This window comes from Ammospiza nelsoni, chromosome 5 (assembly GCF_027579445.1).
Source record: "Ammospiza nelsoni isolate bAmmNel1 chromosome 5, bAmmNel1.pri, whole genome shotgun sequence".
Taxonomy (NCBI): Eukaryota; Metazoa; Chordata; class Aves; order Passeriformes; family Passerellidae; genus Ammospiza; species Ammospiza nelsoni.
Genome location: NC_080637.1, coordinates 50,122,539 through 50,137,807, shown reverse-complemented (window position 1 = coordinate 50,137,807; position 15,269 = coordinate 50,122,539). Strand labels below are relative to the sequence as shown.

Below are 15,269 nucleotides of genomic sequence, written 5' to 3'. Positions count from 1 at the left end.
AGACCTCCTTGAGCAGAAAGGTTCAGAGGCTGCTCACAAGGCTGGTGGACCTGGCAGGAAACACCAGCTGCCATGCAGTTCCTGAGAAGTCCCCTCTACTTCCACACATCCAGCTTAGGGGAACAGAGGTCCCAAACCTATCTAGAATATGGCTCTGCCCTGTAAAAGTCCATCTTGCCTAAAATGTACTCACAACCCCCTCCCAGTACCCCTTCACAGCCTCCCTTTTCTCACTGTCTCTCTTTTGCTCCCCTTTTTTCCTATCCCATTCTCCATTGCAGCCTTTAAGGGATTTGGCTCCTGCCTGCTCATCCTGGCAATGTTGCTCCAAGTCTGCCCTGGAGGATAGGAGAAGAAGGAATGGGGAATTTTCCTTGTGGAATGTTGCTGCTCCCCTGGGAAATCCCAGGAGATACTTTGGAGAGCCAAACCCCAAGATGGGTCATCCCCATGCTCACAGGAGGCAGGAAAGCACAGACTCAGCTCAGAAGAGGAAGATCCTCCAAGTCCAAGCTGAGCTTGTTCAGCTGTGGATGGTGGGTAGCAGTGGCCATGCTTTGGGAAAGGAGAGGAGGAATAAAACTTTCCTTCCCCCGTGCCTGTCCCCTGCAGCTGGGAGCAGCTACAACAAGCCCACACGAGTCGGAGTCGCCTGGGTGCCAGCAGAGCCTCGGTGGTGCCCATGGGCAGGGGCGGCCTCGGGCTGCGAAGGGAAAAGCCAACACGAGTTCAAGGATTGCCGGTGTACTTGAGACAAGAAAAACTCTTTCTGGTGACACATGCATCAGGTGTTTCCAGACGATAACAAAACCTGCCTGAGGTCATCGATATTTAATTAGCAATGAGCTCGGTTAAACATTATCCCGGGGGCAGGAGGGAGGGGAAAAGGTGCCGAATTGGAAAGAGATTTAACTCTTTGCAGAGAAAGAGAAGGAGGAGGGAAGGTTGCCTGCAAGGACAAAGGGTCTCCGTGGTTGCACCCCCTCAGATTTGAACACTAGACTGGGCCCAGGGGTGGCAAATCTTTGGGGTTCGCGTGTCTCTTGGGTCTCCAGGGGAAAGAGGTGCTTTTTCCCGTGGAAATGAAAAGCACTAAATGTGAAAGCTCAGTGCTCCTGCAGCCCCGGGGCAGGAGGAGCAAAAGGCTGGTGAGTGTGAGGCCAGCGCCGTGTGTTTCCCTGCCGGGAGCGGGGGCAGCGCGGCGCTTGCTCCCGGCGGGCTGAGTCACGGCCCCGCTACCTGGGTGCCCTCCCTCACACCTGGGCCCCGGCCCGCCGCCGTCTCCGCTGCTTCCTCTGGCACCCATCCCACTGTGCTCCGCACCGCACAGACCCGGCCCGGCACCCCGGGGCAAGCAGGAGGCGCAGCAAGGCATGGGGGACAGTACTGAGGCTTGCCTTTGGGGTCAAGAAGGGATGCCAAAGGCTCAAAGTCGGGGTGACATGCCTTTTGGCCCTCCAAACCCTGCTGTGCCCCAGCAGGAGATGCTGTAAAGGTACCAAAATCCAGCTATGGACCGCCCTGCACTGTCCTTCCCCAGCCACTCTCACGTGCTGCTCCCTGCTACCTCCCCCCTCCAAAATCCCCTCTTGGCTGCCCCAAACCTGACACCCATAATTTACCCCTAGATCACAGGGACCTGCTGAAAGATTGAGCGTGAGCTGTGCTGTGAGGGCGGACATGAAAAGCAGCTGTGTCTCCTGCCCACAGCCAGGCTCCCCTGCCACGCCAGCAGCCCCTCAACACCAGGGACACCTGGGAAGGCTCCTGCTTGGAGAGGGGAATGGAAACCTCCTTGGGAGATGGACAGGACTGCACGGCACGGCTTGGGGCGTGGTCAGCCACAGCTTCCATCAGCTGGCTGGAATCCCTGGGGCCTGTTCCTGCTGGCAGGAAAACCCCTCTTGGAGAGGAGGCAGGTGAATCTGGGCTGGTATTTGCCAGTGGCTCGGTGCCAGGGGATGGTTCCACTCTGCCTCAAGCACAGCTTCAAGCAGTCAGCTTTTGTCAGTGTTCAGTGTCACCTCCCTCAGGATGCTGCACGCTGTCTCTCCTGCATCTCTGGCTGCAGCAGTGGTGGTGGGGTCTCCCCTTGCAGAGCACCTGGGAGGGATCCCCAGAACAAAATGGCCTTTGTGGAAAGGTCTGATGAGATCCCCAACATGGCTGCACGGTGAGGGCCTTGGGATGGGATGAGACCAGCAGCAAGAGGTTCCAGCAAGGATGTACATGCTGCCTCCACATCATCTGTGATGCACACAACCTGCCCAGCACAGGTGTACTGCCTTCCTAGAGCCTCATCCTCTCCTTATCCCTGCTTGTCACCAGGGCCAGGCACCAAAGAGGAGGACGGATGTGTGGGACAGATACAAACTCCTGCCAGGCACCTTGCCCTTGGGTAAGGTGCCAGCTCCTGCTTTCCTGCTCCATTTGCTGTGACATCCATGGGCAAAGTTCACATGTGACCCATCAAGCACAGCTGAGGTCCTTCAGAAGTGGGAGAGGGAAGGAAGCTGAGGCAGGGAAGCTGCCACAGTCCTCTACCCCTTGCCCACAAGCTCTGAAAATGGTGGGGAGTGGGGTGGGAAAAATGAGCAAATCCCTAGTTTAGGGGTAGAATAAACAGCAGCAGCAACCCTCCAGGTCCTGGAGTGAAGGAAGAGGCTGCAGCCCCAGGCAGGGCGGAGCAGGTCGGCAGATGCAAGAATTTCATCTGCAATGAGCAAGGAAATGTCCCGGAGCTGTTTGATCTCATTGTATGAAGGGAAGCGGGAGTGGGCGTCCAGCCTTGCTGGAACCAAACAAAGATTATAAATACCTCTGCCATCAACAGCTCCTCGCCGACCTGGCCTGCCAGAGCCCCGGCTGCTGGCTGATTCCCAAGGGGAATAATGAGCTTTGCTTTCCATCTACCCCTCGAGACAGTGGCAGAGAGGAGCAGAGCACACAGCAGACAGCTCCAGCCACAAAGATGAGGGGGAATTATCCTATGGAATGATACATGTGAGGGTATCTCCTCTCACTGCCTGCCTGCAGGGCTGTCCTCAGCAGCAACAGCCCCTGTTAGCTTAATTCAGCCTCTACCACCACTGGTGTCAATAAAGAAGTTTAAAAATACATGTTTTAAAAGGCCTGTGATGTGGCATTTGGGTGTGAAGTGATGCCTGAGCCCGGTGGACAGTCTCAGGGAGGTGTCCTTTAGATCTCCAAGCTAGATCTAGGTGTATGTCTTTCCCTGATTCAATCCTTGGGTTTGAATTTGATGCCACACATGCTACCAAGAATGCTGCCTGACATCGGAGTGCTCTGGGGCTTGTAGGGAGCTGGGTGGCACCTGGGCATCCAGGGGACCCTGGCACAGGAGCTGTCCCTACCAGGGAGGGAGGACAGTCCCACACAGTTTTGGAGAAGTTGGGAGGCTGTAGAAGATAAATTTAGTCTTCCCCCATGCGCCCATTGGCCGCCACAGAAACATGTGATTCCTTCCGCAGCAACGTGCTGAGGGAAGGAGTGAAAAGACTTCCCAAAACTCACATGAGCTCCCATAGGTCCTGTGCCCAGCCAGGGAACAGTGCTGCACCGGGACTACTGACATCTCCCGGGCAAGAGGGCCTGGTGGCCATGGGAATGGGGAAACTTCAGCTTTGGCTTTGCTTTGGCCCAGGGAGCTGCAGTCCTGGAGCAGGGCTGCCTGCCACTGCCCTGGCCCACGCTGGGAGTGCCTTTGTGGGGAACCACTCCCCACCACATCCATGCCCCCAGGTCCCACAGGCGCTTCTAAGGGTTGGTGAGAAGCCAGCAAGTTGTCAGGTACAAAAGGAGTCCTCGGGCCGGGGGGGCTGCAAATCAAACGCAGCACGCCGCCCTGGGAGCAGCGCGCTGGCGGAGCGGCTGCGGCAGAAAAGCGCCGCGGTGCAGTGCGTGAACCCGGCCGCCACTCCCCCCGGGGCACCTTCCTCAGCCCTGCTCCCCAGCGAGCATACTTGAGGCTCCCTGCTTGTCACTGGGATCAAAGGTAGGGGCCGGGCTGGGAAGGCAGGGTGTCAGCTGGGCCACTTGTGAAGCTCACTGCAGGAGCCAAGACCTCCAACTTGAACCCAATTTTTTTTCGCCCCCCAGGCATCCTTACACACTTCTAAGGTCTCCGCTCCAGCATCACAGCTGCATCTCGTTTCATCTCCGGCGAGGAAGAGAGGCGGCAGCGCCAGCTGGGGCCAGATGCTGCTGGAGGAGCGGCCCTGGGTCCCAGCCCTGCCGGCAGCTGGGCTGGGGAGCACCGGCTGCTGGGGGAGAAACCCGGCCCCGCTTCCCAGCCACAGCCCTCCCACCACCAGCTGGGACAGGGCACGTTCCCACGGCTTTTGGTTTTATTTCAGCAGGGCCAGGGCTGTCCCTGTCCTCCTGTGGCTCCCGGGTTGGTCTGAGCATCACCAGGGTGTGGGATCTTTTCTGATGGGACTCAGATGTTGTCGGACATTTTGGAGCAGGGAAGATGCAGTCATGGAGCTGTGGGATATGAGATGACACTGCCAAAATGAAAAACTCAAAGTAATTTAATATAAACATAAGTCACCCTAAAAATGTTGGCTCTCAGGAGCTGCTGGACCAATGTGTGATCTGCAACAATTGGTGCCTGTTGCAGTGGGGATTGTCCCCAAAACAGAGGACACGTGCATTGCAGGAGCAGGAAGGCTGGGAGATGAGAGTTGCAGGGTGGGCGCAGGCTTTAGGAGTGGGAGGCTTTGCCAAAGCCAGCTTGGAACCCATGGCTTCACTGCCCAGGCACACGGCTTGGCAGGGACCTCCCACAGCAGGTTCCCAGGAGCTGCCCAGCAAGGCAGCCAGGAGTTATCGTGGGGTTCCAGGGAGCGCTAAGGGGGGCTGAGGGGACACACACAGCCCGGGTGCCCCGGCTAAGCAGGGCTTTTCCCCAGGCCAGTCCCACCAGCAAGCCCTCGGTGACAAGTGTCTACAGAGGAAGGAGCGCCACCTCCTGACGCTGGATGTCCCTAGGATTCCAGGAAACCGCTTTTGCGGGGCTTTTTTCCCCCCCTCTCTATTCGCTGTTTTATCAGTCAGCAACAATCGCTTCAAAAATAAACAAATCCAAGTCTGGCACTGGGTTCCAAGACAAAAACTCCTCCTGCCAGACACACGCCGAGCATCTTCAACAATGACATTCCTCCAGGACTGCTCCCACCTACTTCGGTGCCAATTTAACTAAAAATTCCCTCTGCTATCATTGTCACTTAAAATCAGCAACATCCCAGAGCTCCCACCACAAGTTATGGTACAATTAGGTTCTTTTAGAGATTTTCATCAAGGTAGTCCACAGTTTGTCATGGGTGCTCAGCCCCAGCACACCCTTTTATCCTGATAATCCCAATTCCCTTGGATGCATCTGACTGGTGAGACAGAAGCAGCAGCAGGCAGGGCTGGCTCAGAGCCATGCCCTCCCTAGCCAGCTAGTACATTCCAGAAAGTGAAAAGCCCACCTAAGGCTAACAGGTGGAGGGGAAACAACCTCACTCCTCAGAGTTGTCCATTAAACTGCAGGCTCAGGCTGGACAGAGATTGGGAATTCCACTTTTCTGCATCAGAGGAATACTAATTTAAGGATCTTCTCCACCTACCTGCCAACTTGAGACTTGTGACAAGGGAAAAAGAATTACTTATTATTTCTCCCTTATTTCACTTGGCTGAAATCAGCCAGCAGGTTCACGTGTTAAATGAGGCTGACAGTGAGCCAGGCAGCTCATTCAGTCACCCAGTCTGGTTTCTAGGGAAACAACGTAAATGTTTTTCCTCCTTCTTGCCACCTTTTAACTCTTAGAAGGCTCTTGTTCACCACCACATGAAAAAATCTCTACATCCCACCTTTCTCCACTTTGGATAAGAGCAAATAGGGCCAACCCAGCTCTGTTTCAGGGCAGTGCTACGCTTTGGTGTGAAAGTCTGCAGTAATTGCCTCAATTGCTGCCACGTCTCCAATTATGGTCAGGGAAGGACACACCAAAGCTCTCCCTGGGAGCCAGCAGGGTATTTTAGGCCAGGCAGTAACACAACACCAGCGGCACTCACAGCTCTCCCACCTCTCAGAGGGTGGATGCAGATCACCGCCCTCCCTGCCCAGGCAGGCCTGCCTCCTGCCACCCTTCAGCAGGGAAACTGCATGTGATTCTGAAAAACCCAGCTGTTGTGAAGCTGGGAATTTTTAGTGTATCTGCTGCCTTCTGCTGCTCTCAGGGACAGCAACAAACAGTATTTGCAAAATGTGCAGGCTAGCAGCCCCTGCCATACGGACACTGGAAGGTTTCCATGGCAACAGCCAGCACCCACCAGCTACCTAAAATTTAGTGGTTTGAATGTCTGGGCTATTTCACAACCCATTTGACCTAAAGTTAGTTCTCTGTCCACCCAGCTGGGGCTTGACAGATGGACCAATATCTCAGCAACTGCAAACACATTTTGGGTCCCTGCTGCTTCACTACTTCACACAACCCAGAGACATCCTGCTCTGACCCACAATCTCTGCTCTGCAAAACCAGCAACAGCGGCTTCATTTTTTTTAAAGCAGCCCTGCTGCTACAAGGCAGATGTTCATGTCACATGCTTCTTTGGTTTGATCCACATGTAGAACCTGCAGTCAGAGTACCAGGCTTGACACAGCAATGTATGTAGCAAGAGGCAAAATTAACTTCTTTAACATATTTATTTTTTGGTCTGAGAGCACACAGGCCATAGGACCATTCCACCCATCAGGCTGCCTCCTCTTTTGCAATGCGATCCTTCTTGAGTGGTCCCTGAAAAAAACCCACAAAAAACAAGCCATGTAAACAGCAGCCTGCACAAATGACCTAACATCCCAATCCCAAAAACTGTAAAGAAATCAAGGCAAAAAAAGCCCTCCATGCTGCAACCCACTGGAAAGCCCATGGCCCAAGCCCACAGGCAGAGGTTCTGGGAAAGGCTGAATGCAGAGCAGCCCTCTGGGCTGGCTGGGTGACTGCGGCTGCTCCTGAGCACAACGCTGGCGCCACCTGGTGGGGAAGCTCCTGCTGGGCCCCGAGCACGGCACGGCTCGGACCCTGCCAGGGCCTTCAGAGCTCCTGGCTGCCTTCTCCAGCCAGTGACAAACTGGGAATGCCACCACTGTGAGCACCCTCCTCACGAGCTGCGCTTGTTCCGTGCTTCAACACTGAACAACCTGTGCCCTAATATGGCATCCATCACCCCTCAGACACAGAGAGCTGTCACTGGGGAACAGAGACCCCCAGGCCCACTGCAGTTATAAACCAAGCTGGCAGGAAGAGACCTCTCAAGAGAAGTTTGTTTCACAGGAACTTTGGCCACATGACAGCTCAAAAGGCCAAGCTAGCTACCAGCTGCCATGAGCTCAAAGATAACCCAGTGGGGTACAGCAATAAATGCGTCAGGAAGAGCCCTTACCATGAAAGCCTTCTTCTCCTCAGCTGTCTGGAAGCGGCCATGACCAAATTTGGAGGTTGTGTCAATGAACTTCAAGTCAATCTTCTCCAGGGCCCGGCGCTTGGTCTGCACAAGCAGGGACTAAAAAGAGAGATGCCAGGTGAGTATGCAGCAGCAGCGCCCTTTTAGCCTCCAGTACACTGGCTACTTCTTGTCCCCTCCATGGCTAATGCCTCCTCGGTCCCTCTGACCCCAGACCTCAGCTGCTACCATGTGCAAGAACACCTGACCATGAGCCATCTACCCTGCACCTTTGACCTCCCAGGCTGAAGACTGGCCAGCTCCCTGCAGCACAAGTCCCACTCCACCAGGGCCCTTCTGCCCACAAGATTTCTCAAGCCCTAACCATGTCCATCACTACACCTGCAGAAATGACCTCAGGCCACTCCCAAGGCCTTTACTACGAAGTGGGTTTGTGTGGAAGGCTTTTCTTTCTAGCAAGCCACATGATTCCCCAAAACAGCACACACCCCACCTGCACCAGAGAACAGCACAGCTCCCTTGAACTGTTCCAGCCCACCACTCACCTTGCGCAGGGTCAGGACCCTCTTCTTGGTGCCCACAACACAGCCCTTCACCATGATGAAATCATTGGTCACCTCACCATAGTGGACAAAGCCTCCCTGGAAAAGGAGAGAACAGTCAGTGCTCTGTACCAAGCAGGACCAGTGATCACATCTGCCTACAGATCCACACCATTTCTACAGATCCACCTTGGCCATTCCCACATCCACTGAAATCCTGTTTCCAGTATTGCCTTTCACTGGTCAAGTTTCTTATGCAGCTGTTTACTTGTTGCTGTAGGGCTTTTACTAAGAACAGCAGAAGAGGCTGACAAAACAGCAAAAGCTCTTCTCACTAAGTTATTCCTTGTACAAGTACCATTCAAGGTTTGCAACATCCCTGTCCTATTACTGCATAACAAATTAAATTTCCATGTTATACAAATCAATACTGAGGCTGACTAAACACCACCACCTTCAACAGCAGCTGACTTATTCAAGAGCTCTTCATTTAATAACTTTGTGTCTTATACCAGGGCCCATTTGCCTCTTAGGATTGCAGCTCACGAGCAAACTCCTTGCACAGAGCTGCAGCAACTCACCAGAGGGTTAATGCTCTTGTCAGACAAGTCATAATCAGTTGATGCATTGTTTTTGATCAGCTTTCCATCCTTGATTTGGTAACCTTGGCCAATCTTGTAAATCTAAAAACATAAAGAAAGTCTACTTAGCAAAAGGTAGGAGAAAGAACCTTTCATCAGATAAAATATAAAGAATTCTCCAAAGCCTCAGAGGAAACAGTCTGCTGCACTTGGGAAACACGTGGCCATCCAAGAATTTTAGTTATTTAACAAAACTAACCATGGCCACTATCCCCAAGACAACATTCTAACACAGCAAAACACCCCAAGCAGAGCTCCCCACGCTGTCTGTTCACTGTCACAGAGCAAGTGACATCAGGCAGCTCTCGCACCTGGCCAGCAGCTGAGACACACCAACCTTCTTGTTGATCTCAGTGCGGTGGTGGTAGCCCTTCTGGCCCGCCCGTGCCACAGAGAAGGCCACGCGGGCGGGGTGCCAGGCACCGATGCACGCCACCTTGCGCAGGCCACGGTGAGTCTTGCGGGGCAGCTTCTTGGTGTGCCAGCGGCTGGTGACACCTGCAAGGGACCAAAGCAGCCTGCTGTCAAGCTGAGATGTCACTTCAGTCCTCAATCACAGTTTAAGCCACTTTGTCAAGCTGCAGTCCCCAGGCAACAAAAGCACAGATGCAGCGTCCCAGGAATCACCACTTCCCGGTGAAGGTCCCTCCCTGGCTGTCCCTGGGCTGTGTTCTCAGAAGGAAGGCAGCATGGAATGACTCCTCACGGGTGTCAGGCGCTGTGCCCAGCGCTCATTCCATGGTCTCATCATTGAACTGTGACAGCAGTACAGATTTACCTACCCAGCTCTTGGTACATGCACTTATGAAAACACAAGGCCAGCATTTCATTAAAAACTGTATCCTATCACCAAGAGAACGGCTTCCATGTGTTTACCTTTATATCCCTTGCCCTTGGTGACTCCAATGACATCTATCATCTCATCCTGGCCAAAGACTGTTGACACAGGCACCTGCTGCTCCAGCTTCTCCCGGGCCCAATCCACCTTCTCAGCAACAGTGCCACCATTCACCTGGATCTCCATCAGGTGAGATTTCTTCTGCCTCAGCGGGAGCAAACGCATCTAGGACACAGAAAATATGACATTCGGCTCCAGCTCTTCTGCAATGGACCCTGTAAGCCCAGCCTCCTTTTAGCCCTGGCCCAATATATTTCTCTAGTATCCTTTTTCCAAAATACAGAACTTAAAGAAGTCCCTACAACAAGGGGGAAAGTTATTTAGTGGCTTGCAAGTCATTGCACCTGGAAGTTATATGCCACCCACAGTAGCACAGAGTTCTCTAACCTCACAGCCATCAGCAAAATTCAACTGAGGATTAACATGAAAACAAGGGGCAATAGTTTTAAACTGTAACAGAGTGGATTTAAATTGGACCTAAGGATTATTTTTAATATGAGGTTCGTGAGTCACTGGCACAGGTTGCCCAGAAAAGCTTTGGAAGCCCCTCCACCCCCTCCAACTGTTCAGTCAGGTTTGACCCGGGGGGAGGGGGGGGCCTGAGCAACCTGGTGTAGTGGAAGGAGCCCCTGCCCAGAGCATGGGGGTTGGAACTGGATGATCCTTAAGGCCCCTTCCAACCCAAACTGCTCCGATTGTTTGATAAAAGCCTGCCACACTTAAGGCTGCTTTGGGTTGGACTGTACTTACAGTTACTTCTCCTGTATTTAGCAGAGGGAACTGGTGATAGAATCAATACAGGTTGCAACACTACCTGTACTGTCTACTACAGGAAATTAATTCTATTAAAATTTGCCATCTTACTGCAATTAGAACCAACTCAAAAGATTTAATCCATCTCCCAAGAAAGTTAGAGCACTGACAGCTGGGGAGACACATCACTCAGCAGAAGACCTCCTCCAGCTGAGCAAGAGAACCTGCCAAAAGTCTGAGTGCTTGCAATCCCAAGAGAATGCAGCCTGAAATGATGCTGAGCACATAAAGCCCTGAGTTAAATGTTCAGGTTTTATTTGTAGCTGAAATTAAGAGTCTAGGTCTACACAGTATCAGCAAATGACTGAGGCCAAAAAGTTCCTACTACAGCTCAGTCTCTTTTGGACACTCTTTCAAAACCAGCCAGTGGTTGCCAAGGCCCCTCAAACATCCAGTGAGTACAGTTCTGTAGAGAATGAGTGTGCTGAATAGACAGTGTCAAGCTGCAAGGGAAGGCAGAAATCTCCCTACAGAGATGGATCAAGTTTCAAGCTTGCTCTCTCAGCAGTTTCCAACATACCTGAGCCCACAGGCACTTACCTGAGTGTGAGCCATGACTCTAATAACCTGGCAGTACTTCTTCATGCTATTGAAATCTTTCTCCAACTGCTTTTTGCCCTCCTCATCTTGCCACTTCTTGCAGTATTTGGTGAAGGCCTTCTTCTTGGATTTGTGCCTTCAGGAGCAGAGCAGAGACAAGGTTTGGCTAAGCCCTTCATCAATCCCCAGAGAAGTGGGGTGAGCGGAAGGAGTTGCCACCTCAGTTGGCTTTGGCTCATTGCCAGCTTCTAATGACTCTTTTCCACTGGCAAGCGGAGCCTGGAGCTCATCAGACAGTGGCAAAATTGCCAAAGCTGAGCGGAGCTGCCATGAATTCCAAAGCACATTAACATTCACGCTACAGAAAACAAAAGACTGTAAGGAGATGTCAAACAATAACAGAAAAAAAACAGATCTTTAAAGCTATTACGAGATGACTGTGATCTGCTTCAAAATACCCTAATTTCCCCCCCTTGTGTGCCCGACAGCAAGGTTGTTAGTAAAACACCCTTGAGAACCTTATTGTTCCACTCTGACGTCTTTTCAGCCTGCCAAGTTCATAAACAGGCTGGAAGCTCCAGACACGCTGGAACCACACTTGGGCAAACACACTTTTAATCACAACAACAGCGCCTGGAATGGCAATCACAAGTGACACTTGCCTTCCCCTCTCCTGAGAGAACAGGGCTACAGTCAGGACTCGACACTCATCAACAAGCGCCAGAGGCGATTTCCTTATGTCCGCCCGTCGAAGTATCATCACGTGTAGCCTGTTAGGGAGTGCCTGGGCAAAGCCAAGCCCACCACACCCGCACCACCAAAAGTTACGGTGCACCCTCACTATGGTGCCACTCCTACAGCCTAGCCCTTTATTAGGCCAGTCTGTCACAGCTAAACACTAACTGCTAAAAAGCCATGCTAGGATCATTGCAGCCCAACAGTAAAAACACAAATCATGGCCTGAGAGCAGGCCAGGCCCCGCAGTCTCACCAGTTCTTGTAGAAGCGGCGCTTGCACTCATCGCTGATGTGCTCAGCAAAGATGGTCTTGAAGCTACGGAGACCACGAGGAGTCTGCACGTACCCCACGACGCCCACGATGACCATGGGAGGGGTCTCTATTATAGTGACTGCCTCCACCACCTCCTTCTTGTTCACCTCTGGATGGAAACAGAAACACAGCACAATTAATTCCAGCAGCAACTCTTCTAACACCACCTGTTTTTCCTCACTCCCAAGTCCTCCATGTGAAAGGTTAAATGACTCAAGCTCTTTTCTCAGAGATGATGCAGAGTAAAGCAACCAACTCTGACATCATTATTTAATGCCTTGCAAAACTTTGAGGCTGGCTCAGGAGAAAGGTCAGCCAAAATGGATAGGCAAAATGGATGGCAGCAAGGACTGGACAATCTCCCAAAAAACACCAAATGCAGATGACTGATGTCCCCCCATCCAGAAGAGCCATCTCAAGGTGCAGCTAAACCAAACCAGTGGTTACAGCAGAAATACGCCTCCTACTTGGACTCGGAACAGGGTGAAGTCAAGCTAGGACTAGAACCCAGAGCTGCTGCTGAAGGGACCACGTGTGACCATTCCTGACCAAGCCCACCTCCTGTTCCAAGAGAACATTAATACATACTAGATCCAGGTCTGTCCACCTCGCGGACAATGTGGGTCATGCCAGCCTTGTAGCCCAGGAAGGCAGTGAGATGGACGGGCTTGCTGGGGTCATCTTTGGGAAAGCTCTTGACCTTGCCGCGGTGCCGGCTGCTGCGCTTGCGGGGCAGGAAGCCCAGGGAGCCGTGCCTCGGGGCCGAGAACTTGCGGTGAGACTGCGAGAGACAACCAGCACTCAGTGCTTGCTGCAGAGCCTTACTTGGGCCCCCTCGGGGCCAAGGCCAGCTCTGTCCTTGCCTGGGAACACTAATATTACATATATCCGAGGCATTCTGCATTATAGAAATTCCCTCTATCACCTGCTGGGCTTCTGAACTCTATTATGTTACAAGAATGCAATCCCCACGCATTAACTATGAACTTCCCAGATTTCTTTAATGCCCCTTCCAAGCTTATTCTAAGATGCCACCAAGTCCCACTCTGGCCAGGGAACTACAGAAGCTGCAATTTGGCCACAGCGTGCCACTACAAGTTCAGTCCCACCTCACAAGTCTAAAAAATGCAGCACAGACAGCTTCACATTTTCCAATGAATCGGCACCAAAATAAGCATTACAGACACAATTTCAGTTTGAAAAACTGCAGTAAAGCAGCATGCCAACACCCGCCTTTGAGCCATTGCTCTGGGTGGAAGAGCAGTATTTTTCCCCAAGATTTTCTCCTTGAGTACCACCCCTGCAGCCTCAGAGCCATTAGAGACTAACTTCCACCCGGAGAACTTTCAGGCCAAAGAAAGATCTACCCATCCAATCCCACACGCAAATTAAAGAAAAATACCGTGCAGCTGTACACGGAACTAAAAAGAGCACACATTTATATAAGAAAAAAAATACCCCACAAGAGTTACCCTAAGCGAAGTTTAAATCCCCAAAAGGGCCACAACCACAGGAGCTCTCTAGAGAGAAGCCGCCCCCCTCCTACAAAAAAGTGCCCCAAATGCCCCCACAGCTGCCCGCGCCACGCACACCCCGGCTCCCCGCCCGGCACCAGGTTGGCCCACCCGGTCTCCCGGCACAACGCCGGGCCCGCGCCCCGCCATGAGCCCCGCATGGCGTCCCGCAGGTGCCGGGGACGGCGGGAGCGGGGCGGCGCGGCAGACGGGGCCGGGATGGCGGCGATGCCCGCGGGATGCGCGGCCAGGCCCGAGGCCTCCGCACCCACCATCTTGTCCACGCGCCGGGCCGGAAGGGCCGCCAGCGCCGCGCGCAGCCTTTATAAGCGGCCCGGCCCTCGGTCTCGCGAGAGGGCGCGCGGCGCTACGGGTGGCGGGCGCATCCAAAAAGGTGCGCGGGCACCGATGCGCATTAAAACAAGACCGCATAAATTATCTAGCGGGGCTTGTGGGGAACTTCGGTCATAAGAGATAATGCTTATTTCACTTCATCCCATTTCATTCAACTACATTTCATTTAATGTCATGAAAACTTGACGTGTCGTTTCGTTTCATTTCATTAAACTTCATTTCATTTCTCCATTTCATTTCATTTAATTAAATTTTATTTCATAATATTAATTTCATTTCATGAAATTTCAAAATGTCACTCAGTTTCATGAAATTTTGAAATTTCATTCCATGGATTTTCATTTCTTTTTTTTTTTCTTGAAATGGAGTTTCAAAATTTAATTTATTTTAATTTTGTGAAATTTCATCTGTGTTATTATAATGAACACGGGCCTTAATCCACTATTGCTTGTACAGAAGAGGATGCAAACCCAAGGCAATGGTATCAGTGGAAGCCAGAGCTGGGTGGTTTAGAGCCTCCCACACATGGGGCATCCTCAGGATCTCCTGGGGCTGACAAATAAGGATGTATTTGACACAAGATAGCGAGGAGATTCCTGCACCCAGAATGAACTGGAGAGCTAAGGATCCAGCTGTGCTGGCACTGCAGGTCATCTTCCTAAAACAGAGATGGCCCACCCCTGGAAAGATCCAAAGTCAGGTTGGACAGGGCTCTGAGCAGGCTGATCTAGTTGAAGATGTCCCTGCTCATTGCAGGGAGGTTTGGACCAGATAACCTTTAAGGCCCCTTCCAGCCCAAACCATTCTAGAATTCTGCAGATGGATGTGATGGAGAAATGTCCATCTTCTACCACCAACCCGCCCCTCAAAAGGAGCCCCACAGAAGGGGAGGAATGGCTGCTCCCTCTTTGGAACTCCCAATGGGAGCCCATGGTTGGCTGTAAATGCTCCTCCATCTCCCTCATACATTCACCTTTCACTCTTGTATGTTTTTTTCCCACTGCTGGGCTTACGGAGCCATGTCATAACCCAAGGGCTTGCTTTCCATTCCAGATTATTAGGGACTTTGCAGCAGCCAGCAGACCACTGGTGTGCAGCTAGTCTGCCCAACAGGCACAGGCCAAGGGGCTGGAATTGCTCTTAAGGCTGGAAGGCTTCTCCCCACACATCCCTTCCTGGCTGTGCCAGGGGCCATGGTGGCAATGTGAGATATGGAGAAGCCCAAGTTACTGTCAAGGCTGCAGCCTCTACAGTGCAAAGTGTGTATCGTGCAGTCTCTGCCTCCTAGAGTCAGGAGTCTCCCCAAAATCTGGAGGCCCCATGTTCACAGAGGGCCTTTTCCCACCCCCTCCTAGGACACAGTGTGGGTGGAGTGGTGGATGCTGGAAATGAAAGCCCCAGGCTTTGCTGCAGAGTGATCCTGAGGCTCACCGAGCATCTTTGTCCA

The 15,269-nt window shown here is 52.3% G+C and overlaps 1 protein-coding gene and 1 non-coding gene across 2 annotated transcripts; both read right to left on the bottom strand.

The window, feature by feature from the left end:
- Positions 1 to 6,693: 6,693 nt before the first annotated feature.
- RPL3 (ribosomal protein L3) lies at positions 6,694 to 13,766 on the bottom strand. The gene is made up of 10 exons (XM_059472030.1): positions 13,741 to 13,766; positions 12,543 to 12,735; positions 11,895 to 12,063; positions 10,905 to 11,040; positions 9,530 to 9,716; positions 8,991 to 9,151; positions 8,594 to 8,695; positions 8,016 to 8,111; positions 7,450 to 7,569; positions 6,694 to 6,803 (listed from the first exon to the last, which is right to left on the bottom strand). Exons 1-10 carry the CDS (start codon positions 13,741 to 13,743, stop codon positions 6,759 to 6,761), a joined length of 1,212 nt encoding a protein of 403 aa, XP_059328013.1. The 5' UTR covers positions 13,744 to 13,766; the 3' UTR covers positions 6,694 to 6,758.
- LOC132074028 (small nucleolar RNA U83B) lies at positions 9,320 to 9,412 on the bottom strand. The gene has a single exon (XR_009418571.1). It is a non-coding gene; the product is annotated as a small nucleolar RNA U83B (small nucleolar RNA).
- Positions 13,767 to 15,269: the final 1,503 nt, after the last annotated feature.

Excerpts from the sequence above, each read along its gene's own strand:
- RPL3 (XM_059472030.1), bottom strand. Across the intron at positions 11,041-11,894 it reads CGCCGCTTCTACAAGAACTG|GCACAAATCCAAGAAGAAGG; the intron begins GTGAGACTGCGG and ends CTGCTCCTGAAG. Across the intron at positions 6,804-7,449 it reads AGGAGAAGAAGGCTTTCATG|GGACCACTCAAGAAGGATCG; the intron begins GTAAGGGCTCTT and ends GGTTTTTTTCAG.